General features: G+C 44.4%; 1 protein-coding gene across 1 annotated transcript; it reads right to left on the reverse strand.

Moving 5' to 3' along the window:
- Window positions 1–3,079: 3,079 nt before the first annotated feature.
- On the reverse strand, window positions 3,080–21,707 carry LOC115459647 (delta-like protein C). Its single transcript, XM_030189452.1, is given in 8 exon segments — window positions 3,080–3,107; window positions 12,169–12,283; window positions 13,119–13,791; window positions 17,441–17,657; window positions 19,346–19,707; window positions 21,288–21,325; window positions 21,327–21,506; window positions 21,508–21,707. Coding segments are annotated over 8 exon segments (1,791 nt in total). The 3' UTR covers window positions 3,080–3,101.
- Window positions 21,708–22,630: the final 923 nt, after the last annotated feature.

Here is a 22,630-nt window from a genome sequence, read left to right on the forward strand (position 1 = left end):
GTCCTGCTAAAATCAAAATGATGCCTTTGCAAAACTTTTCTGCCTATGGTAATAGAGAAGATAGGTTCATATGGTTATAGTAAGCAAATGAAACAAGAGATAAATAGCTATGTAAACAGAAGAACTAAATGATTTAAACAGATTTTATTTCTGAAGGTTATATCAATAGAAATCAAACAAAATAAAACATGGAAAAGAAAATAAGATGATACCTTTTTTATTGGACATAACTTAATACATTTCTTGATTAGCTTTTGAAGGTTGCCCTTCTTCGTCAGATCGGAAATAAACAAATGTGCTAGCTGACAGTGTATATAAGTGAAAACATTCAAGCATTACTATGACAGTCTGACAGGGTGGGAGGATGGGGGTGGGTCGGGAGTATGCTGGGACAATCAACAGCATATCATTGATATTCTAACAGGATGGGTGTGGATAGGTGAGGGGTGGGGTGATCAACAGAGACATACAGCTTTATGGTTTATAATGGGTTAGGAATCCCACTAGAATATTTTAAACACCCAACAGAAAGGACTTACAAAGGACCTGGGGTTCCTAACCCATTATAAACCATAAAGCTGTATGTCTCTGTTGATCACCCCACCCCTCACCTATCCACACCCATCCTGTTAGAATATCAATGATATGCTTTGATGATATGCTTTGATGTCCCCATGTATACCTCCTACCCACCCCCACCCTCCCACCCTGTCAGACTGTCATAGTAATGCTGAATGTTTCACTTATATACACTGTCAGCTAGCACAGTTTGCTTATTTCCGATCTGAGGAAGAAGGGCAACCTTCCGAAAGCTAATCAAGAAATGTATTAAGTTATGTCCAATAAAAAAGGTATCATCTTATTTTCTTTTCCATGTTTTATTTTGTTTGATTTCTATAGATTCTACATGGAATGTTGCTATTCCACTAGCAACATTCCATGTAGAAGTCAGCCCTTGTAGATCACCAATGTGGCCGCGCAGGCTTCTGCTTCTGTGAGTCTGACGTCCTGCACGTACGTGCAGGACGTCAGACTCACAGAAACAGAAGCCTGCGCAGCCTTCTACATGGAATGTTGCTAGTGGAATAGCAACATTCCATGTAGAATCTCCAATAGTAGCAACAATTCCATGTAGAATCTCCAATGGTATCCTATTTTACTGTCATAGTAATGCTTGAATGTTTTCACTTATATACACTGTCAGCTAGCACATTTGCTTATTTCCGATCGAGGAAGAAGGGCAACCTTCGAAAGCTAATCAAGAAATGTATTAAGTTATGTCCAATAAAAAAGGTATCATCTTATTTTCTTTTCCATGTTTTATTTTGTTTGATTTCTATTGATAACCTTAAGAGTGGACTAACACGGCTACTACACTCCTCATTTTCTGAGTCTCCTGTACTGATGGATAACAGTCTTTGCTTATGTTTTTTTTTAACCTTTTTATTGGTCCTTCCTTAATAATAGTGGAATCAAAGGTTCAGCTAGAAAAATACAAACTAACACATGCGACTAGCTTCTCCTACATGAGCACGCAGTTATGGAATGCACTACCAACTGATCTGAAAACGATCAACGACATAACTAGCTTTCGTAAATCTCTGAAAACCCATTTCTTCAACAAGGCCTACAACGGGAACCCATAGCTTAATTATAACACCTCACCACCTCACCCTACTCTATTAACTATCTTCTATAACTTTGTTTAGATCTGTTTCCTCATCCATGAATTTGTTATAACACCAATTGCATCTATCTCCTGGAATGGCGATGCCATAACAGGTCTTTGTAAGCCACATTGAGCCTGCAAATAGGTGGGGAAATGCGGGATACAAACGCAATAAATAAATAAATAAACGAAAGGAAAGGATTATTTAAATATGTTGAAAATATAAAAAGGAAGGTAGGGTAAGGGAAGTAAGTGTAAGAAAAAAAACGGATTAAAAAATATGTTCCCTAGACAGACAGACAAGACCCATTTGACAATGTAGACATTTTGGTTCGGGCAAAATATATTTTATTGCTTTCTGTTCATAGGAAAGGGACGTACAGAAGAGAGAGACTGGAAGATATGAACACACTCGTACACACATTTCATAAATATGAACACATTTAAATAGTTTTTATATAGAAGATATAATAAGGTTGCATCTTGAAGCTCTGTACACTGCATTTTGTTTTTAAATAATAAAAAACGAAAGTTGAGCTTTCCTTTTTCAACTATAAAAAGTCTTATTCATCATGTAAAATAGTTCTTGTTTTCCTGGGTATTGCATTTGACGCTTGGCATTCAATGGGACTGTTCTAGTTTTTTTCCCCCTCCTTCTAAAGGGGAGAGGAGAGGTTGCACCACTTCACCACCAGCTTCCAACATTTTCTTTTTCCGTAATGAAAGAAAAAGAGCTTGCTGTACCCCCCCACTATCCTTCTAACTTTCTAACACCGGTGAACCCTCTGGTGTGGGTTTCTTGTTTCTTCGATGAGTTTGAAAGAGAAGCAGGCAGTGTGCCGTGACGACAGAATGCACGATAGGGTTGGTTCCATTGCCAACTCTGCCGAAAAAGGACCAGCCTCTTTCTCAAAGCCAGAGCCGAGGAGATCTCGGAGTATTCTGGAACTGTGCTCCTAGTGCAACTTATTCCCAGCTTTCCTTCACATCCGTCTGCCATTCACATGTGTCTCCTGAAACTCCATGCATCCCCGGATGCTCCAGATCCGTCGGCCATTCCCATGGATAGCTGTATCCATTCTTCAACCATCTCATGCCTCTAAGAAACCCATTGTCCATATACTCTCTGTTTCACAAGTCCAGGATAACCCATATTCATCCACCTGCTGTCTTAACACTTACTGCATATCCATCTGGTGTCTCAGACACCACATATCCACCTGTTGTCTGATGCCTACACCACATATCCAACCTTCTAGTAGAATGAGCTCCAAGCCAGGGTTTTCAAATGGTGCATCTGTTCCATAAATAGCAGCAGAAATAAATATTAAATATTAAAAAGTCTATATTCATATAAAACTCCCAAGTCCAGGAAGGCTGTAAACATTCTTTAGCTGGGGAGCTCAGATGCTTCAGGCCCGAAGTGGGATCTTCAAACCTAAGAAAAAGAAAAGAAAAGAAATGAGAAAAAAGCTCTTCTATAGAATTGACAACATTGTGATGAGCCCTGCTTCTAGGGTTGCCAACTGGATCCAGACTTGCAGCAAGTACATGCATGGACTTGTAATCTTGCTTTTCTTAGACGATGTAATGGAGCAATCAGAACTACAAGTCTCAACATGCAATGGACGAACCAGGACTAGATCAATCCTGCCAAATACATTGAAAATCAATTGGCAACCCTATCCTGTCCTCTATGGTCCTTCCTTAACGTCCGGGAAGGAGTGGAATCTTCTCCCTTCCTTTCACTACACTACAGTATACTTCATAGACTGATTCTGTGGTCAGCCAGATCATCTCGTTAGTATGACATCACAGGATAGACACTGAGAGAGAGGCAGCTGCACACTTCCAGATGTGTCATGCAATCAGTGTCTGCTGATCCTCCACACACTACACTAGTTGACTGGACCAGGGGTTTAGCCAGACCTCGAACTGTGTGTGTGTGGGGGGGGGGGCACATTTTTGCCCGCTTTCCCGCAGATCCCTCCCCTACCGCAACGCCACATACTTTGCTGGTGAGGGTCCCCAACCCCCGCCAGCTGAAGCATTTCTCCAGTGCTGCTGTCTTTACATCGCCTACCCTTCTTCCTCTCACATTGCGCATGCTTGAGTTTAATGAAATTGAGCATGCGTGAACATCGCACATGCTCAGTTTCACTAAAACCGAACATGCAAGTGACAAGATGGAAGCAGGCAATGTAAGGAGAGCAGTGCTGGAGAAACACTTCAACAGGTGGGGGATGGGGACCCCAGCCAGTCAAACTGGGGGCCCTGGATCCATTTTGGGGGGTCCAAGGCCCATGGCCCCACGTAGCTACGCTACTGGACTGGATAGATTCATGTCTAGCTCTCGAGCGGAAGCGTGTTTCAGAGTCCGACTTTTCCTGGTGAGAGTGGTGTGCATGCCATTGGAAGTGTGCAGTCAAACTAAAGTAGATTCCATTTTCAAATGTTATGCAACATGTCATGGAAGGAGCCATTTTGTTTACAAGTGATGTCATCAATGAAATCATGCATTTTGACCTTTTTTATTTTTATTACTGGCATTTCTTTCAACTGCAAATATATCTCTGGGCATTACTGTAAAAAAGCAAACAAACCCTAATAAGAAATGTCGACATTCCATTGGCTTCTGTGGATGACGTTCCCCTTAAATGGCTCTCTTCATGTTAACGGATGTTATACTATAAAGTTACATAAAAATCTTGAAAATTGGGTAACAGAGGCAGATGTTCAATAAATTTCCAGCAATCTAGTTTGCTCATTACTCTGAAATAGGAATACAGGGTTATCATAATATATATGCTTTGATTAACCACTGTAATCAATCCCTCACCATCGGAGGGGTTGTATAGTTACCCTCCAAACCAAGCAGCCACCTCAGGAGTGAGCTGAACTTTGCTTTGTTTGCCTACCATAAGTTATCTTAATTAACTTAACTAGAGCTTCTGTCCTGCTTAGGGAAGTATGAAACTCCCCCCCCCCCCCCAGCAGTTAACTAGAGCTTCTGTCCTGCTTAGGGAAGTAGATGAAACTCCCCCCCCCCCCCCCCCCCCTCCAGCAGTGGTTACATCCCCAAAGACCAGTGCTAACATATTTGGAAAGGAACAACTGTAGAAGGAAAAGAGGTGTTACTATTCATGGATTGCTTTTTGCATTCAGAAGGTGAGGTGACTTCAATCCCTGGATCACTCATGATAGATGCGTACCTCGGGACAGTATGAGTAGGGTTACCATGTGGCTCCAGAAAAAGGAGGACAGATTGAGCCAGTCTGGGTTTTACTTCCATTGCTTTCAATGGAAGCAAAACCCGGACTGGATCAATGTGTTCTCCTTTTTCTGGAGTCACATGGTAACCCTAAATGAGGTATCATTAATATGTTTCAAGCTACTTGTGATTCGTGCCCCCAGTGACAGATGTGCTAAACCTAGACGTATAGTGAACCAAGGAAGAGAAAAACGATAAGAATTCAACATGTGAAATCATGAAAAGCCATAAAGAATTAAAATGGAAGCATCCTTTGCCCACCCACCAGGATTTCATTAGGGAATGACCAGAGCTTTATCTTGGAGTCTGATTTCTTGTTATAGTGAGACCTGTTCCTAGTTGCTGCCCTTTGCATGGTGGCTTAAGTACGCAGTTAGCAAAGGTCAGCCTTCATCATTAAAACAATCAGCAATCACTTTAAGACCACTGTTAAGAGGAAAAGAGATGGGGAAGAAGCAAAAAGAAAAGGGAGTGATGTGGACTGATATTGTAACTGAGAGAGTGCTGTGATAGACACTGAGAGAAAGATGAGTGAAATTATCCATTACACAATTATTGAGAGCAAAAAAAAGGTTAATTGAGGATACAAGAGACATCCTATATTGAGCAAGCTCCTTCGTTGTGTCCAGGGATGGGTAATTTGTATTGTGTTTGGCACCCTCAATAATTTTGAAATGTTGGCGCCTGTGCCGAGAGAAATCAAAGTTGTACTTGTAATACTTGTAACGAGTATTCTCTGGCAAAAGATAGGGGGTGGCGATGTTATCAAACAGTGCTGACATAGAAGATATTTTCCAAGGTCCTCCTGCCTCTCACATCCACCCAATCCACCTTTGGAAATCTCTCCCAGTATTCCCTCACACTTGTGGATAGTTCTGCTTGCACCCCCTCCCACTCCTGGGAAGATCTCTCCATATTTCCTACCCCTGGAAGGCTTTCCTTGTATCCTCCTCACAGCCCAAAGTTTTTCTGTTTATTGTCTTCACCCCATCCAAAAGGTTCTTCCCACATTCTCTTTTCTTCCCTGATAGCTCATACCATATCCCTTCTTTGGCTTTCCCTGATTCTATCTGTCCTGCAATCCCCACTGCACCCTGATGTCCTTCCAATACTCCCCATCCATCACGAGCTGCGGCATTTAACATAGCGTTAACTTCCTGTGCTGTATGGGCTAGTCTTGCAGTATGAACTGTGAGACCTACCGGATCCGTGCAACTCATGCTGCAAGACTAGTCCTGCACAGTACAGAAAATTGACATTTAAGAACCACTTTTCTTGCTGGCCATTTGAGATCCAGGTTGCTTCTTTGCATTTGTGCATGGCTCATCCTACTAACGGGGGGGGGGGGGGGGGGGGATGACAGGAAGTGGAGAGGATAAGCCACACTCTGTACTATTTAGCCTTCAACAGCCAGCTCAACTGTGCAACTCCACCTCCCAGAGCTGCCAACCCTTGCCAGACTATGGTTTCCATAATGGGCCTTGATAGCCCCCTGCCTAGTCGCAGTATTTAGTCTCTGCCCTCTTACTAATAGGCAGGATGGAATTTGGGTGTTATAGTACTTCCTTATTCATGTCCTGGTTGTAGGGGTAAACAGACACTCACAGCAGCTGTTTTGGGGCATTTAAAAATGGCGCTCTTGACTCTTTAATGGCTTGTAACTAAATGGGAATAGATGTCATAATTTGAACAAAATCTGAAAAGGCGGGGTCTTCAGGTAGAGATCCAGGCCTCCTTGCCTGTGGAGGAAAGTAGTTCAGTCGAGAGTTCCTATTTAAAACATATCATCTGACTTATAAGGGGACTCCCATGTACACTCAAAGCCACTCTCTAGATAAATTGGAAATGACTTCTGGGAAAGCTCATATTCTAAAGCTGACCACTTTTCAGCACAGCTGGACAACTCCTAGTGGTATCAGAGCCAGTGTCAATGAACATCGGAGAGCTTTCTTTCTCAGAGATTATTCAACTATGACTTGGTTCTGGCATTAAATCTCTGATAGGCCAAAGACGTTGGATTCACAGAGGAGGCTGCAGGGGGCAGAACACTCAAACCTCCAACTGGAGTTAGGCCAGTCACCACATAATGTAGGACACTCTTCATATATTGACTAACATGTCTGTCACCAGGATGTGAAGTTCCTTCTTGAAGATTGCTGATCTAAGGAGTCAATGGAGCACAGCAGCAGGACTGAACTTCTTCAGGGTGTCTCAAGGTAACATCATGGTGAGTGCTGAATTGAAGGTTGAATTAGAGTCACACATTCCTTCTATTCTGGGAATCATGCATTTAAGGAGATCAGTGCTAATGTACCTTTGGTGAGCCCTCAGCATCAATTCTCCATGGTTGTATGCTGAAGCACTTAAATTAATGACTAGCGTGAGCTGGTATAACAAGACCTTTCTGGGTCTTTGGGACTATCTTTGAGCTTCAATACCAATGTTTATGTTTATTAAAAAAAACTTGATATACTGCAATTTCTGTGCTAGTGAATCACAGCGGTTTATAATCCATTTAAAAACAGCATATAATAAGTAGAGGGGAATGCCATCGGAAGCGATACATTCCTTGGCACATCTGAGTCTCCAGCAGTCAACATGGATCTATGGTCCATGTGTTTCTTCAGTACCTTCTCAGAGGAGCTGGACTGTTTTCCTAACATCAAAACGAGACAATAGTCTCATCTTGTAGATTTCATAGCATTCAGCAAAATCCTAGAGCAGATTCTACTGTGGGACACATCACGATCCTTACCCCAGACATCTGTTGAGAGGACACTCCCTAAAACTAATGGGTAGCACATTTAAAACAACTTGTAGAAAATACAGGCTATGGAGAATGTGGTCAAGGTATGTAACTAGCTGGGTTTAATAGAGTTGGAGAAATCCTGGAGAAAAAAATCCATAAGCAATTACTAACTAGATAGTCTTGGAGACAAGAATGGATCTACTCTTTGGCATCTGCCAGATACTTTCTAGTGACCTGATTGGCCACTGCCAGAGAGAGGGTGCTGGGGTTGATATTGAAACACGGCCCCATGTCGGGTCATGTACACTTGTGGTGCTGAATAAAGATTATTGCAAGTTGTCTCTGGCTGTGAAGAATCCTTGGTCCACCTCTACTCTATGGACATCCTTTGTTCATAGTCTGGGCACCTCTTGAAGTAGTTGGCTACTTTCTCTGCCATTAGCAGAAAAGTGGATGGCAGAAAGACGAGAAGACATTTTTAAAACAGAAGAGAAAATGAAAATTGTGCTTGTGCAGCCTGCAGAGCCTTTCAGAACCTGCCACAAAGGTGGTCAACTGACAAGGACATTGAAAAATAAATGTATTACAACACTGAAAAACCTAACTAAAAGAGAGTAGAGAAAGAAAAGAGAACTACCATGTATGCCCAAAGGGGTTTTTAAGTCTTCACTCAGATCCATGAAAATTATGTTCCTTGGCAGCTCTGTCAGATATTAATCACCCCACTCCCACCCCCCACCACACATATCTGTATGAGTGAAGTGAACTTTCTATCTTTACAAGTCATCTATAACTACCAAAGCTGAACTAGTGATCCCAAAAGAACAAGTGACGTTGTGAGAATTATAGTATGAAATATTCCAATCCACCATAAATCATAGGGTTAAACCAGTTACATACTTTAATTATTTCAACACAACAGTCTCGGCTTGCTTCTTTTCTCTCCAACAGGGAATTGGCATTAACAGCATGGGAAATTTGTCTTTTTCACATTCCCATTAAAGAAATCCAGAAATACAAATAGTCCACCTTAATGGGAACAGACAGTTAACATGAAAGGAAAATATAAAATAATGGTGAATCAAAATTTAGAGAAACAATTCAAATGCCACAATAAATTCTAAATCCTCAACCCATCAGCTTCTTTATCAATCAAAAATCTTTCAAGCCAGTTTGGATCAAAATAAAAATTAGTGAACATCATTAACCTTAATCAAATATTTACAAGGAAACTGCAGTTAAAGAACCTCTAATCACTGGTTACCCTACCCTTCAACTTCCAAAACTCCTAATGACGCAGTTGAGTGGTTTGTGCACATCAGGAAATATCCATACAGGCTGACCACAAAACTGTACATCTTTTATTGAAAATAAGCTTCTGTAAATTAATTTCTCCTGTTCAGTAGAGAATGTAGCCAGAAGAGTGTCCTAGTTTCAATGGCGTCTTGAGATGTCTCCAAAAAAGCTATTAAATCTATCGACTCAGACTCAACAGACACTACATCTCTGACACCCTCCACCTAATGAATACATACATAATACCAATTTCTAATTTTCCTTTTTATTCTATATTTCCCCAAATATATTTGGTTGGGTCATGGTGGCAACCATCCTGGACTAGGCTGGGGCCACGTAGCCTGCTTCTTTTATATCATTACAACCATGGCCCTGATTCTAGTCATTTAGGCTTCACTCCAATGCACTGACCACAACTTCTTCCCCCCTCCCTCTCACCTCCTTGGGGGGCTGGGAACGCTGCTTAGTAGCATCCCCAGGTCCTGGCTAAACAGGAAGCAAAACTCCAACCCAGGAATTGAATAGTGAACTCTCTGTAAGGTTGTGCATAGTACTGACCATCTGAACCAGCAGACCAGTCCTAGCATATACACTTTTATAGCTCTCCAAGACCGAGCTGAGGCAGAAGACATCAAACCAGTGGGTCCTGATGTTTTTTACAGATTGCTTATCTGAACTGCTTTTGAGATACAGGGGAGACCTATAGCTCTGAGGCCAGTTTAAATCTATCTGGAAGAAAATAATTCAGGAATTGGTTCAGTTCTACCTTAAAAAATGAGCCGACTGGACAGAGGGGGGAAGAAGTGAAGAGTAACCAAGGAGCATCACCAGAGGTGTGTATCATGTGGAGGGAGTGTGTAACAAACATTGCATATGATTTACCTTCAGGGGCAAGACACGTCCAAGGCCATGCCCCCTTTTGAGTTATGTGCTAGTAGAATTAGATGCCATGCTTTCTAGATTAACCTGCAGCCAGATGCATGTACAAAGTTTAATGAGTGCCAATTGACTTCAATAATGGGCTGATAGCACCCAGTTATTGACAGTTGAGAGCTTGTTACTCAATTCAATTGTGTGGGCATCTTAGGCCTGTGCACAACTTTGCCTCCATATATAGAATCCAGGGGATAACCCCTCATTCTATAATCTCATGTGCGAATTTACACACCTTGTGCAAACTTTTGCATGTGTAGGTTTAGAATACCTAGCAGTTATGTGCATGATGCTATTGGCGCTAACAATTCAATATTTGGCATTCGTTGCTATTGATTTGCACTGATTTTATGCATGTTATCTACACTTAATCCTACTCTGTAATGTTAGCGCACAATTGCAAGAGGGGAATACATTGCGGGAGGGGCATGTGCGGAGAAGGGGCGTTGCCTAGCACTTACATGCTAATTTATAGCATAGTCATTTAAATGTGCAACTGTTGCATTTAGGAGTGAGCATTTAGTGACCAGTGGCAAAGACAGGGGGTGGCAACAGTGAGATCTTCCACCTGTGAGCCCTCTGACTCAGTGGCGTACCAAGGGGGGGGGGCGGTGGGGGCGGTCTGCCCCGGGTGCACCGCCGATGGGGGGTGCCGCGCGCCGGTCAGCTTAGTTCGTTCCATGCTCCCTCTGCCCCGGAACAGGAAGTAACCTGTTTGGAGCAGGAGGGAGCATGGAAACAAACGAAGCTGACTGGCGCGGCGGCACCCCCCCAGCGGCTTGCACCCGGGGGGTTCTTTCGCCGGGGTGGGAGGGTGTGCCCTTCGCCGGGGGGTTGTGGCACTGGGCACTGCACCCGGGGGGCCGGGGGCGCATTGGCGATCCACCCCGGTGTCAGCCCCCCTAGGAACGGCCACTGCTCTGACTGCCTCTCTGTGTGTTCCAAGCCTCATTCTGGTGCTCCAATAGCCTCTCTTGATTTGGTGTATTCCAAACCTCATTCTGACTGGTGCCTTCAGTGCTTTCAAGTCTTACTCTGGCGTCTACACTGAGGGGACAGGGGGTGCATACGCAACAGATGCACTTTGTATAGATACGCCACTGCTAGGGACATGGCGTAAATGTTCACACCTAAATGGTACGTAAATGCTGACTTATGCTGGTATATGCAGAATTGCTGTTATAGAATTTGAGCTTAATGTGAGATAGTTTGGTGCCTCATTTTAGGCAGCCTTTCTTGAATTGACCCCATAATGTATTATACCTGGGCACTTTTTATTCAGAAAAGCTATGTTTTGGGCACAGAGTGGGAGAAACCCTTTGAAAACAACCCCTAATGCATTGCAGTGTCTGATCCTCATTGCCTGCGCTCAGCATGGAATTGTAATACTGTAATTTTCAAGGCCTCCCAGAATCCTCGTCTTTGGGAGGGATGTTGGTAGCAGGAAGTAGGTGTCAGGATCTATCCAAGAAGACTGTTTTCTTCTTCCCACCACTCCACCTGCACATAGGTGCATCAGCAAGTCTGCTGTTCAGGATATCCACACTGAATATGCATAAGGGTGATCTGCACACAGTGGAGGCACTACATGCAAATTGACCTCATCCACATTCATTGTGAACTCCAGTACTGGCTTGACAAACACTGCCTTGCATTGAGTAGTGCTTGGTCTGTCTGCAGATTGGGCATTAGGAGGGGCCTGGAAAGTAGGATGGGCAGAGAGGAAGTTGAACCTGAAAGGGAGGTTGAAAAAACGTTCATATCTGCTCAGCTCAATGGCTAAAACACATCACTGCTTTTCTAGTTTCATTTAACTATGAGTGTGAGACCATTTCTACAATAGCTGAAGGCAAGCCAGGGAGCATTAGCCTACAGACCCAACTCCTGACCTTTGCATTCCACTGCTGTGACCTTTGCTGTTAAAGGATCAGTTCTGGGTTTGGTGTCACCTACTGGTTTGATGAAACTTTTTGCTGTTAAACTTTCCCCTAGTATGGAATGGGGCCAAGGGAGTAGGGTTACAGTTTGGAGTAATTCCGTTCTTGTAGAGGGCTTCATGTCTTCAGAAGGAGTTGGGAACCACAGCAATGGGTAACATGCACCTCCCCCAAACCCTCAGTGCCTAAGTAGCATGTTCATCCTGAGGATCCCTGCAGAGAGCATCTGAGCCTGCTCTATACAAGACTCTGAAAGGAAACAGCATTAATTGAGTACTTTTGCTTTGAGCACAGCAGGAGCTAAAGCACATACCTCTGTGGCAAAAATGCACTGCTCCGAAGGGTCTGGAATGATATAAATGGGGTGGTAACCCCCTTCTTTGGGGTAACCGACAGGTGAACTGCAGTGTCTCTGCTCAGACTTTTTACTGCAATAGAAAGAATGAAATGTGTTAGAATATGTTTACAAAGAATTGAGGGTAGAAATAGAGCTGCATTCAGACCTGACTTAACCCTAGGAGGGAAGGAAAATGAAAGGAGAAGTGAAGGAGCAGGAGATGAGAGGAAAGACAGCTAGATCACATGAGAAGGAGAGACAAGGCAGCAAGACAGGAGGGAAGTGAAGGAGTAGGAGAGGAGAGACAAGGTAGCAAGAGAGGAGAAAAGTGAAGGAGCAGGTGAGGTGAGGTGAGGCGAGATGGTAAGAACAGGAGAGAAGGAGAGATGACTCAAGAGCAGGTCAGCATATCTAGGTTTAAGGTTTGGAGAAGTTCTTGGAGGAAAAGTCCATAATCTGTTATTGAGATGGACATGGGTGAAGACACTGCTTGCCCCAGGATTGGTAGCAAGGAATGTTGCTACTCCTTGGGATTCCAGAGTGTTGCTACTCTTTGGGTTCTGCCAGGTACTTGTGATCTGGATTGGTCACTGTTGGAAGCAGGATACTGGGCTAGATGGACCATTGGTCTGATCCAGTAAGGCTACTCTTATGCTCTTATGAGAAAGAGAGATGAGAAAGCAAAAGCAGGAGAGAAGTGAAGGAGCAGGAGAGGAGAGGGATATGTAGGAAAACTGGCTTTTCCTTTGACGAATGAGGGAGGGAAAATGCAAACAAAACTCTAAAAGTAAATGGGAAAAGAAAAACACAAGAAAAGAAGAAAGAGACAAACACTAGAAAAGCAGAAGAGAGGAAATAAGGAGAGGAAGAAAGACAAAGAAAGAAAGGCTATGGACCAGATGAAAATTGCAAGGCTGCACACTCACTTCTCCTGCTTCTTTTTACCAGCAGGCTGTCCCTCGGTGACATTTCGCTCCAGGAGTTTCTGCTTGTAGTTGAATTTGTTGCTGAGACAGTCTGTGCTGAACCGAGGCTCCTTGTTGGGTATCTTGAAACGCCCTGGTGCAATAAGAAAAGAGTCCCTCTCCTTCAAGTTGTTTATCGTCTCCAGGCCACCCTTGCTGCTCCCTTTTCCTTGTTTCTGGTTCAGCCTCACTTGCCTGAGGACCAGCACAGCAGCACACACCATCAAAGCTAAAGTCACCAGCCCCAGGCCAAAGGAGATAGACAGGGCAACTGGGAATGAGTCATCGGCTGCCTGGCGGCTTGGGGATGGGGTGGGGTCCTTGACCCTGAACTCACAGCTGGGACCCATGAAGCCCGGGGGGCACTCGCACACATGTCCTGAAAAGTGGGTGTAACAGGTAGCACCATTGGAGCAAGGGTTGCTTCCGCAGGCATCCATGCGCACGCTGCAGTCCTTGCTGCCATAACCCAGGGTGCAGGAGCAGGTGTAGCTATTGATCCCATCCACACAGGTACCACCGTTGGCACATGGGTTCCTTGCACAGTCATCGATGTTCAGCTCACAACGGACACCGTTGAAGCCAGTACGGCATTTGCAAACCATTCTCTGGCCCAAGTCCAAGCAGTGTCCACCTAAGCCAAGAGAAAAGCAAAGGAATCAGGTATATGTCCACAGCAAGCTGTCTCATGCACTCCATATACATTACCGGGTCAGAAGAGTTTGGGGATTAGGAGGAATAGCATAATAGTAGAGAACCAGAGAAGCCTTGATCAAATCCCACTGTGGCTCTTGTGATCTTGGTCAAGTCACTTAACTCTTCATTGTCTCAGGTACACACTTAAATGAGGTCTCATCAGAGACTTATACAGAGGCACTATCACCTCTTTTTTTCCTGCTGGCCATTCCTCTCCGTATGCACCCAAGCATCCTTCTGACTTTTGCTGACATCTTTTCTACCTGTTTGTCCACCTTAAGACCACAAATACAATCACCCCCAAGTCCCACTTTTCTATCATGCACAGAAGTACTTCAGCCTCTGTACTGTACTGCTCCATGGGCTTTTGCAGCCAAAATGCATGACCCTGCATTTTTTAGCATTAAAACATGGAACATGTGTCATATCTCTTGGTAAATTTAAGATCTTGATTTAGCTAATGCCTTCTTAATAGTAGCTCAAGGCAAGTTACAATCAGATATTCCCCATTCTTGGAAGGCTTACAATCTAATTGTGCATAGAGCACTGTGCACAATTCTGGAGATATAAACAGAATGGAAGCAGTCCAGAAGGTGGATACTAAAATGGTCAGTGGGCTGTGTCATAAAACAGACTTAAAGACCTCAATATGTAATATTTTGGAAGAAAGGCTGGAGAGGGGAGATATGAGAGAGACATTTAAATACCTCTTTGGTATAAATGGTATAAAGAGGTGGGTCTCAATTGAAAGGATGAAGGTGAAAGGAGATAGATTCAGAAGTAACCTAAGGAAATACTTCTTTACAGAAAGGGTAGCGTAGTGGATGTGCAGAATGGCTTCCCAGTGAAAGTGGTGGAGACAAAGACTATCTGAATTCAAGGAAGCAAGGGACAAGCACATAGGATCTCTAAGGGAGAGGAAGGGATAGTAGATGGTATGGAAAGGCAGACTGGACAGTCCATATGGTCTTCATCTGCCAGTCATTTTCTCTGTCCCTGGCATAACATTGCAGAAGTCACTCCTTGTACTTAAGATTTGGAGTGTAAGATTTGGAGGAGTGGCCTAGTGGTTAGGGTGGTGGACTTTGGTCCTGGGGAACTGAGGAACTGAGTTTGATTCCCAGCACAGGCAGCTCTTTGTGACTCTGGGCAAGTCACTTAACCCTCAATTGCCTGCCGCATTGAGCCTGCCATGAGTGGGAAAGCGCGGGGTACAAATGTAGCAACATAAGCTATTTTGGGAAGTGCTTTCAGTGATACACAAATAACAGGGGCCATTGTCACCCCAGCCTGCCCACCTCAAGCCCCTGCTCCAAGTTCCCTGGAGCTGGGACTGATGCTGCACACAGATATACATATTCCCCTTGCCCTGATATTTGGTGATCCGGAACGATGCCAAAAGAGAAGTATCTCTGGATTAAATGCTAGCCAGGTCTCATGGCTACAGGTGGAAGCCAGAGTGATAGTCAGATACGCAAAAGGGGACCCCTTACAGCATGAATTTTCATTGTCCTTTCCATGTATTCCCATATGATATGTGGGGGGGGGGCATAATCGAACGGGGATGACCATCTCTAAGGGTGCCCATCTCTAAGGACGTCCTGGCGAAGGGGCGGGGTAACCCGTATTATCGAAACAAGATGGGCGTCCATCTTTCGTTTCAATAATACGGTCGGGGACGCCAAAATCTCAACATTTAGGTCGACCTTAGAGATGGTCGACCTAAATGTTAGATGGTCATCCCGGTTTTCAGCGATAATGGAAACCGAGGACGTCCATCTCAAAAACAACCAAATCCAAGGCATTTGGTCATGGGAGGAGCCAGCATTCGTAGTGCACTGGTCTCCCTCACATGCCAGGACACCAACTGGGCACCCTAGAGGGCACTGCAGTGGACTTCACAAATTGCTCCCAGGTGCATAGCTCCCTTACCTTCGGTGCTGAGCCCCACAACTCCCCCCAAACCCACTCCCCACACTGTACACCACTACCATAGCCCTAAGGAGTGAAGGGGGGCACCTACATGTGGGTACAGTGGGTTTCGGGTGGGTTTTGAAGGGTCACATTTACCAGCACAAGTGTAACAGGTGGGGGGGGGGGATGGGCCTGGGTCCGCCTACCTGAAGTGCACTGCACCCACTAAAACTGCTCCAGGGACCTGCATAATGCTGTCATGGAGCTGGGTATGACATTTGAGGCTGGCATAGAGGCTGGCAAAAAATTAAAAAAAAAATTTTTTTAGGGTGGGAGGGGGTTGGTGACCACTGGGGGAGAAGGGGAGGTCATCTCCGGTGGTCATCTGGTCAGTTTGGGCACCTTTTTGAGGCTTGGTCGTTAAAAAAAATGGACCAAGTAAAGTTGACCAAATGCTCGTCAGGGACGTCCTTCTTTTTTCCATTTTCCGCCGAGGACGCCCATCTCTTAAGCATGCCCAAGTCCCGCCTTCACTACGCCTCCGACACGCCTCCGTGAACTTTGGTCGTCCCTGCATCAGACTGCAGTTGAGGGCACCCAAAATCGGCTTTCGATTATGCCGATTTGGGCGACACTGAGAGAAGGACGCCCATCTCCCAATTTGTGTCGGAAGATGGGTGCCCTTCTCTTTCGAAAATGCCCCTACTAGTAGTCCATCAACCTATGTTTAACTTCAGAGAGGACAAAACTAACTGTTTCCCGGGCTTCTAATTTTAAATTGAAACTTAATACTGAGAAGACTAAATTTGTATTAATAACAAATCCTTATCATCTGATTTTCTCAAAGATTTTACAATTAATTATAACGTATCCGTTGTATCCTCAATGAAAATCTTAGGGGTTACAATTGACCAGTTTTTATTCTTAGAAAGTCAAGTCTCGAATGTTGTTTCTAGTTCCTTCCATATGCTTTGGAAATAAAGAGATTGCGATCATTTTCACAAAAAAAAAAAAAAACAACAGTTTTCCGTACCATAACCCAATCTCTTGTTCTAACAAAAATCGACTATTGTAATTCCATCTATGTGGAATTAAATGCAGCCTTCTTAAAAAAACTACAAACTGTTCAAACACGGCTGCCCATCTAATCTGTAAATCACCGTGTTTTGCTAAAGCGACTCCAATCCTTCATAATCTACACTGGTTACCTATAAAGAGCTGAATTTCGTTCAAGCTATGTGCATTGGTCCATCAAATTTTATTTGGTTTGTCACCGTCCTATTGAATGAACTCATTGATTTACCTCCATGCAATGCTTCCGTATCATCCAGAGAACATCTCATTTTACATTTCCCAGTTGCAGAAATGTATCTTACAAAACTATCCACAATGCTAACTTTTCTTACCAATGCACCAAAATCTGGAATTCTCTTCCTAAACAAATTAGATATACTAGTGATTATGGGTTTTTGTAATTTATTGAAAACTTACTTTTTTTAGCTCAATCTTCAACCATGTTAGAACTCACTGTTGAAATTATTTAGTTCCTTATAAATTTCTTTTATGTTTATATTGTAAGCCACATTGAACCTGAGTTTTACTTGGGCTAATGTGGGAAGAAATAAAATAATTAAAAAATTAAAATTTGAAAAAAAAACCCCAACTATCTTTACCGTTCAGGCAGGGGTTGTTGCTGCAGCGATCAATCTTCTTCTCGCAGTTGGAGCCATGGTAACCTACAGGACAGCGGCAGGTGTAACCCCCACTTGGTTTCTCCGCACAAGTGCCGCCGTTGAAGCAGGGCTTGTCAGCACAGGTCATCGCACTGATCTCACAGTTCTTTCCATAGAAGCCCTGTGGGCAGGTGCACTTATAATCATTCTCCAGATCCTGGGAGGAAGACACAATCATTAATATGGCCAGGAGAAACTGCTGGGTCATCAGCCAACATCATTGGACCACTAATCATCAGTATCCCCCATACCCCAGCATTGTGACTGAGAACTGTATCCTGATCAGAAGCTCAATTACGTAACATTTTAAGAGCTAGAAATTATTACTGAGCCACTGGCCAATCAGAACCCAGCATTTTCCACACAGGCAGCATTTAACCCCCGGGGGTATGGAATCTCGGCCAATCTTAACAGCATCACCTAATGGCCAGACTCAAAGTCCACAGCCAAATTTAAAGGGGATATAAAAATAGGAGGAAATGTCCCAGTAGATGTGAATGAAGGTTCAGAGCTTCCAAGTTACTCAGTTCCAGCAAGGAGATTCCAAGGAGGCGGTGCTTATTCTTTATGGATATCCTGAAAACGCGACTGCCTGGGTGTGCCCAAAGACTGGGTTGAGAAGAAGCACTGTTGTAGCCCAGTAGAGGCCAGTTGCAACAGAGTTGGAAAAGGAGCAGGAAGAAACTGCCTAGAAAAAAACCCCAAACCAAACCAATAACCCACTAACCAAATCAAAATGTATAAACCACTTCTCTAACACCAACCAATTTGTGCTGTGCCCTCCCAGAACCCTGAGACTTTTAAACTATTGCTGGACGATTAGCCATCAATGGCTTGCATTCTTGGCTGTTGGCCAGAGATCAATTTGCATGTACTGCTTCCTTGGTATACAAAACTCTTTCATGCATATTCATTATGGATATCCTGAAAACCTGATTAGCTATGGCAGTGATTCTCACCCAGTCCTTGGGGCACACTCAACCAGTCCGGTTTTCAGGATATCCCCAATGAATGTGCATGATAGAACTTTGCATACTAAGGAGGCAGTGTATGCAAATCTCTCTCATGATTATTCATTGTGGATATCCTGAAAACTCAACTAGTTGGGTGTGCCCTGAGGACTGGGCTACGGGGTCTAGTTTGGGAAGTCCTGCTATGTTTGTTCCCTTTATGAAACACCAGTAATGCAGCAGAGATACCTGAGAGCCTCACATTAATTATGCTGAACCAGTGTATCACAGTTCTATTATTATATAACAGAATTGCAAAGCTACCCAGTTAGACTTTGTGGCCAGTCCTGGGTTTAAACTTCCATTCTAAAGTTGTGTGATTCTACCCATTGAAATCAGTGGTGAGGGTCCATAATGCATCAAGATGAATAGGAGTAATGTCATAAAGTACTTTTCATGGGTGGGGTGATAGATGCCTGGAATGCCCTCCCACGGGAAACGGTGGAGGCAAAATGGCAACAGAATTCAAAAATGCTTGGGATAAACAGAAAAGATTCCTAAATGGAATCAAAATAAAACTTAGCAGTGCTTAGACGGTAAGTCCAGTAGTTGGGGAGTAAGACCAATGCTGGGCAAACTTCTACAGTCTGTGCCCTGAAAATGGCAAGGACAGATCAAGGTCAAGAACACATTTGTTAAGCTCATAGCATATGATGCATATATCTTATTGGGCAAACAGGATGGACCGAGCAAGTCGTATCTGCCGTCATCTACTAAGTTACTATCGTAATGGTCAGAAAATCAGGACTGGCCCAAAATCCCCCTCTTACAACTTGCCAGCATTTTTATAATCACATTCATAACTCAGAAGTGGGCTAAAGGGTGCGGTACTGACGTTGCAGCTGCCTCCACTCTTGCAGGGGTTGCTATCGCACTCGTTGGTCTCGATCTCACAGCTGATGCCGGTGAAGCCAGGTCTGCAGCTGCAGGTGTAACTGCCCTGGCCGGTGTTGGTACAGGTGGCTCCATTCTTGCAGGGCCGGTGGTTGGTGCAGTAGTTGAGGTCCTGGTTACAGAAGAGTCCTCCCCAGCCCTCTTGACAGTTGCACTGCCATGGCTGGGCACAGGTGCCGTGGAGGCAGCCTGGGTACCGAATGCACTGGTCACAAGCTCGGCCCTGCCAACCGATGCGGCACTTGCACTCCCCGGGCCGCTCACAGTAGCCGTGGCTTTCACTGCAGCCCGGCAAGCAAATGGCTGTAAATATGGTAAACAGAGGGAAGAAAGAAAAGGAGAGAGAAATTCAGTGGGATCTTAACATGTTAAACAGGGCAACAACATCTGGCACCTGCTGCCTTTGGTGCCTGAACAAAGGGGCCACATGTCAGCAGGCAAAGGAGGGGTGGGGGTGGGGGAAAGCTGGAGCTCACACGCTCCCACATTCAGCGCATCCACCTCCATTGTCCTAGGGACAATGGCAGCCTGGGGTCTGGCCAGTTGCCTGAATGCAAAGCAAGTGACCCCTTTGCAATCGCACTCTGCTCAGCTTAACAAGCAGACCTTAGGAACAGGGGCTGCCAGGGAAACATCTTCTCCCCCCTCCCTCCCTCCACAAGTTCAGACAAAGGGGAGTGGTGTGAAAGCTGGTTAACATTCCTTCCCCCAAACCCCTCTGCTTTGTCCTTCCTAGGAGACAGGCTGCTGAGGGAATACAGGAGGGTCTCAGGGGATCACAGCCTGAATACAGCACACCCTCTCCCCCCCCCTTGTGCGATAACTCAGCCACCATATGCTGCAGCTCAGGACACTTTGTTCACTGATTAAAGCCCCATGCTTCCTTTTGTTGGATGGCATGTCCATGAGCAACAGGATGGGGTGGCAGAGGGGAAGGTTTATTCACTGGGCTTCTTAATGCAAGCTTCAGGAAGCAGACAAAGGAAAACAAGAAAGAGCTCCATACAATACTGAGTTAACCTGCAGTATTTCCTTGGGATACATAAGCAGAGAAGTTTATGGAAGTTATGCTTAATAGCCTTTGATGGATCCATCAGTCGTCTCCAGTTTTAGGAGACCCTTTATCTGACTTCAATGTTTCTACGTACCTACGATCTCTAAGGGAGAAGGAAGGGAAAGCAGATGGTATGGATGGGCAGACTAGATAGGCCATATAATCTTTATGTGCCTTCATTTTTCTGTGTTTCGATGACTGCTGGAAACTTGAAGGGTTAGACAGTACAGCTCTGCTCTTTTTTACATTTCCCTAGGGCTGGCTTAACCATTAGGCAAACCAGGTGGTTGCCTAGGGCAGCACTTTCTGGGGGAGAGGGGTGGTGGAAGCAAAATAGATTTTGACAGTCACAGAAATTCAGTGAACCATCAACCCTGTGCCTTTACTTGTTTAATATTTAAAAATATGATGTCTATATAGGATCATTCTGGGAAAGATGACGTTCAGGTAACTAATAATTGTGGAATTTAGCTATTAAAAACTTGTGGCGTGGGCTCTAGGAACCTGAAAGATCATGAGGGGAAGGGAGAGATTCAAAGCTGTAGGTTTGCCTAGTGTGTGTAATACCATTGCCCGGCTAGGGTTACCATATGGCTCCAGAAAAAGAGGATAGATTGATTGAGCCAGTCTAGATTTTACTTCCACTGAAAGCAATGGAAATAAAACCCGGACTGGATTAATCTGTCCTCCTTTTTCTGGAGCCATATGGTAACCCTACCTGCACCTACCCTAAGCACCAGCTGCATGCCACTGTTGAAACAGGATTGTGAGAAGGGCAGCCTGTGTGGCACATTCTACACTCCTGAGGATGCAGCAGAGGGATACTCACGCTCAGAGCAGTAGTCTCCTCTCCAACCAGCAAGGCAGCCGGGTGCCATCTTCAGCACAACTGTAGTGTCCGAAGGGGTCATCTCGAGGCCGGCAGTAGTCCGAGCAGCTGTCCCCGTGGTAGTACTCATCACACATCACATGGTAAGAGTAGCGCAGTTCACTCTGTTCACCCAAATGCACGTCCTGAGACCAATCCTCACCTACGCCAGCCGCCGCCGGTTGCCAGACGACTCACCAGGTTCTCTGCGTTCTCTGGAGGGGTGGTGAGGAGGAAGCGTGCATCAGAGACTAGCAAAGCCACAACAACCACAATCAACTGAACAACACTGAAGAGTGACCAGAGACCCAACCTCATCCCCAGAGCATCAGACGCAACAGGACAGGAATGAGAGCAAGAAGGAACTCCTAGGCCAGGCATGTAGGAATTCAAGCCTGGAGCGCCACAAACAGGTCAGGTTTTCAGGATATCCCTAATAAATATGCATCGTTCTACTCTAGGTGCACTCTCAATAATTAGTTGTACTATATAAATCTTACAAATTCTATAACAACTGTTACGACATCTATAATCACTTTTTTTATTAAATGCAGTATTGTTATCTCAAGTTTTGTTCAACACATTGCTTCTCCTATCGTTAAAAATTTTAACACACACCAACATTGCTACACATTCTTATAATCACTCATCCCTACAAACAACGTAACCAGCACCATTTACTAAATATTCATACATTACTAGTGCAAATTTCAGTCCATATTCCTCATAGTCACTGCAACATGGTATAGTCTTTAATTACTCCGTTGCAAAGAAATAGTTGTTTATAACGCGTATTTCACTTAATCTTCTCATATGTCAATGTTCAATACAACTGTATTTCTTCACCAAAAAGATACTTGCAAACATGGCAGCCATTTCCATATTCCATACAGGACCAGAGGACATCACTTTATCTAATAACTGCTGACTCCATGTTGGTCGCTCTCTTGTTCTTACAGCTTCATCCAAACACACGCAGAGACCCTACACGCACGTGTTTCGCTATTAAAGCGTCATCAGAGGTCAAATACTCAGCTACCGCAAGGATTGAGCACTCCATCAAAACCAAATGCCCGTGGGTGTGCCCAAAGGACGTCCACACATGCGCTTAAATATGCATGAGATACTGCCTCCACTGTATGCAAATCCATCTCATGCATATTCATTAAGGATATCCTGAAACCTGGCTGTTTGTGGCAATTGAGGCCTGAACTCCTGCATTCTGTCCTAGGAACTCAGTTCCTTTCCTTATTCAAGAGCAGGTGGTCATTGCTTACCCTTATTACAGAGTAGAAACTAGGGTC

Source organism: Microcaecilia unicolor, unplaced genomic scaffold, assembly GCF_901765095.1.
Source record: "Microcaecilia unicolor unplaced genomic scaffold, aMicUni1.1, whole genome shotgun sequence".
NCBI lineage: Eukaryota > Metazoa > Chordata > Amphibia > Gymnophiona > Siphonopidae > Microcaecilia > Microcaecilia unicolor.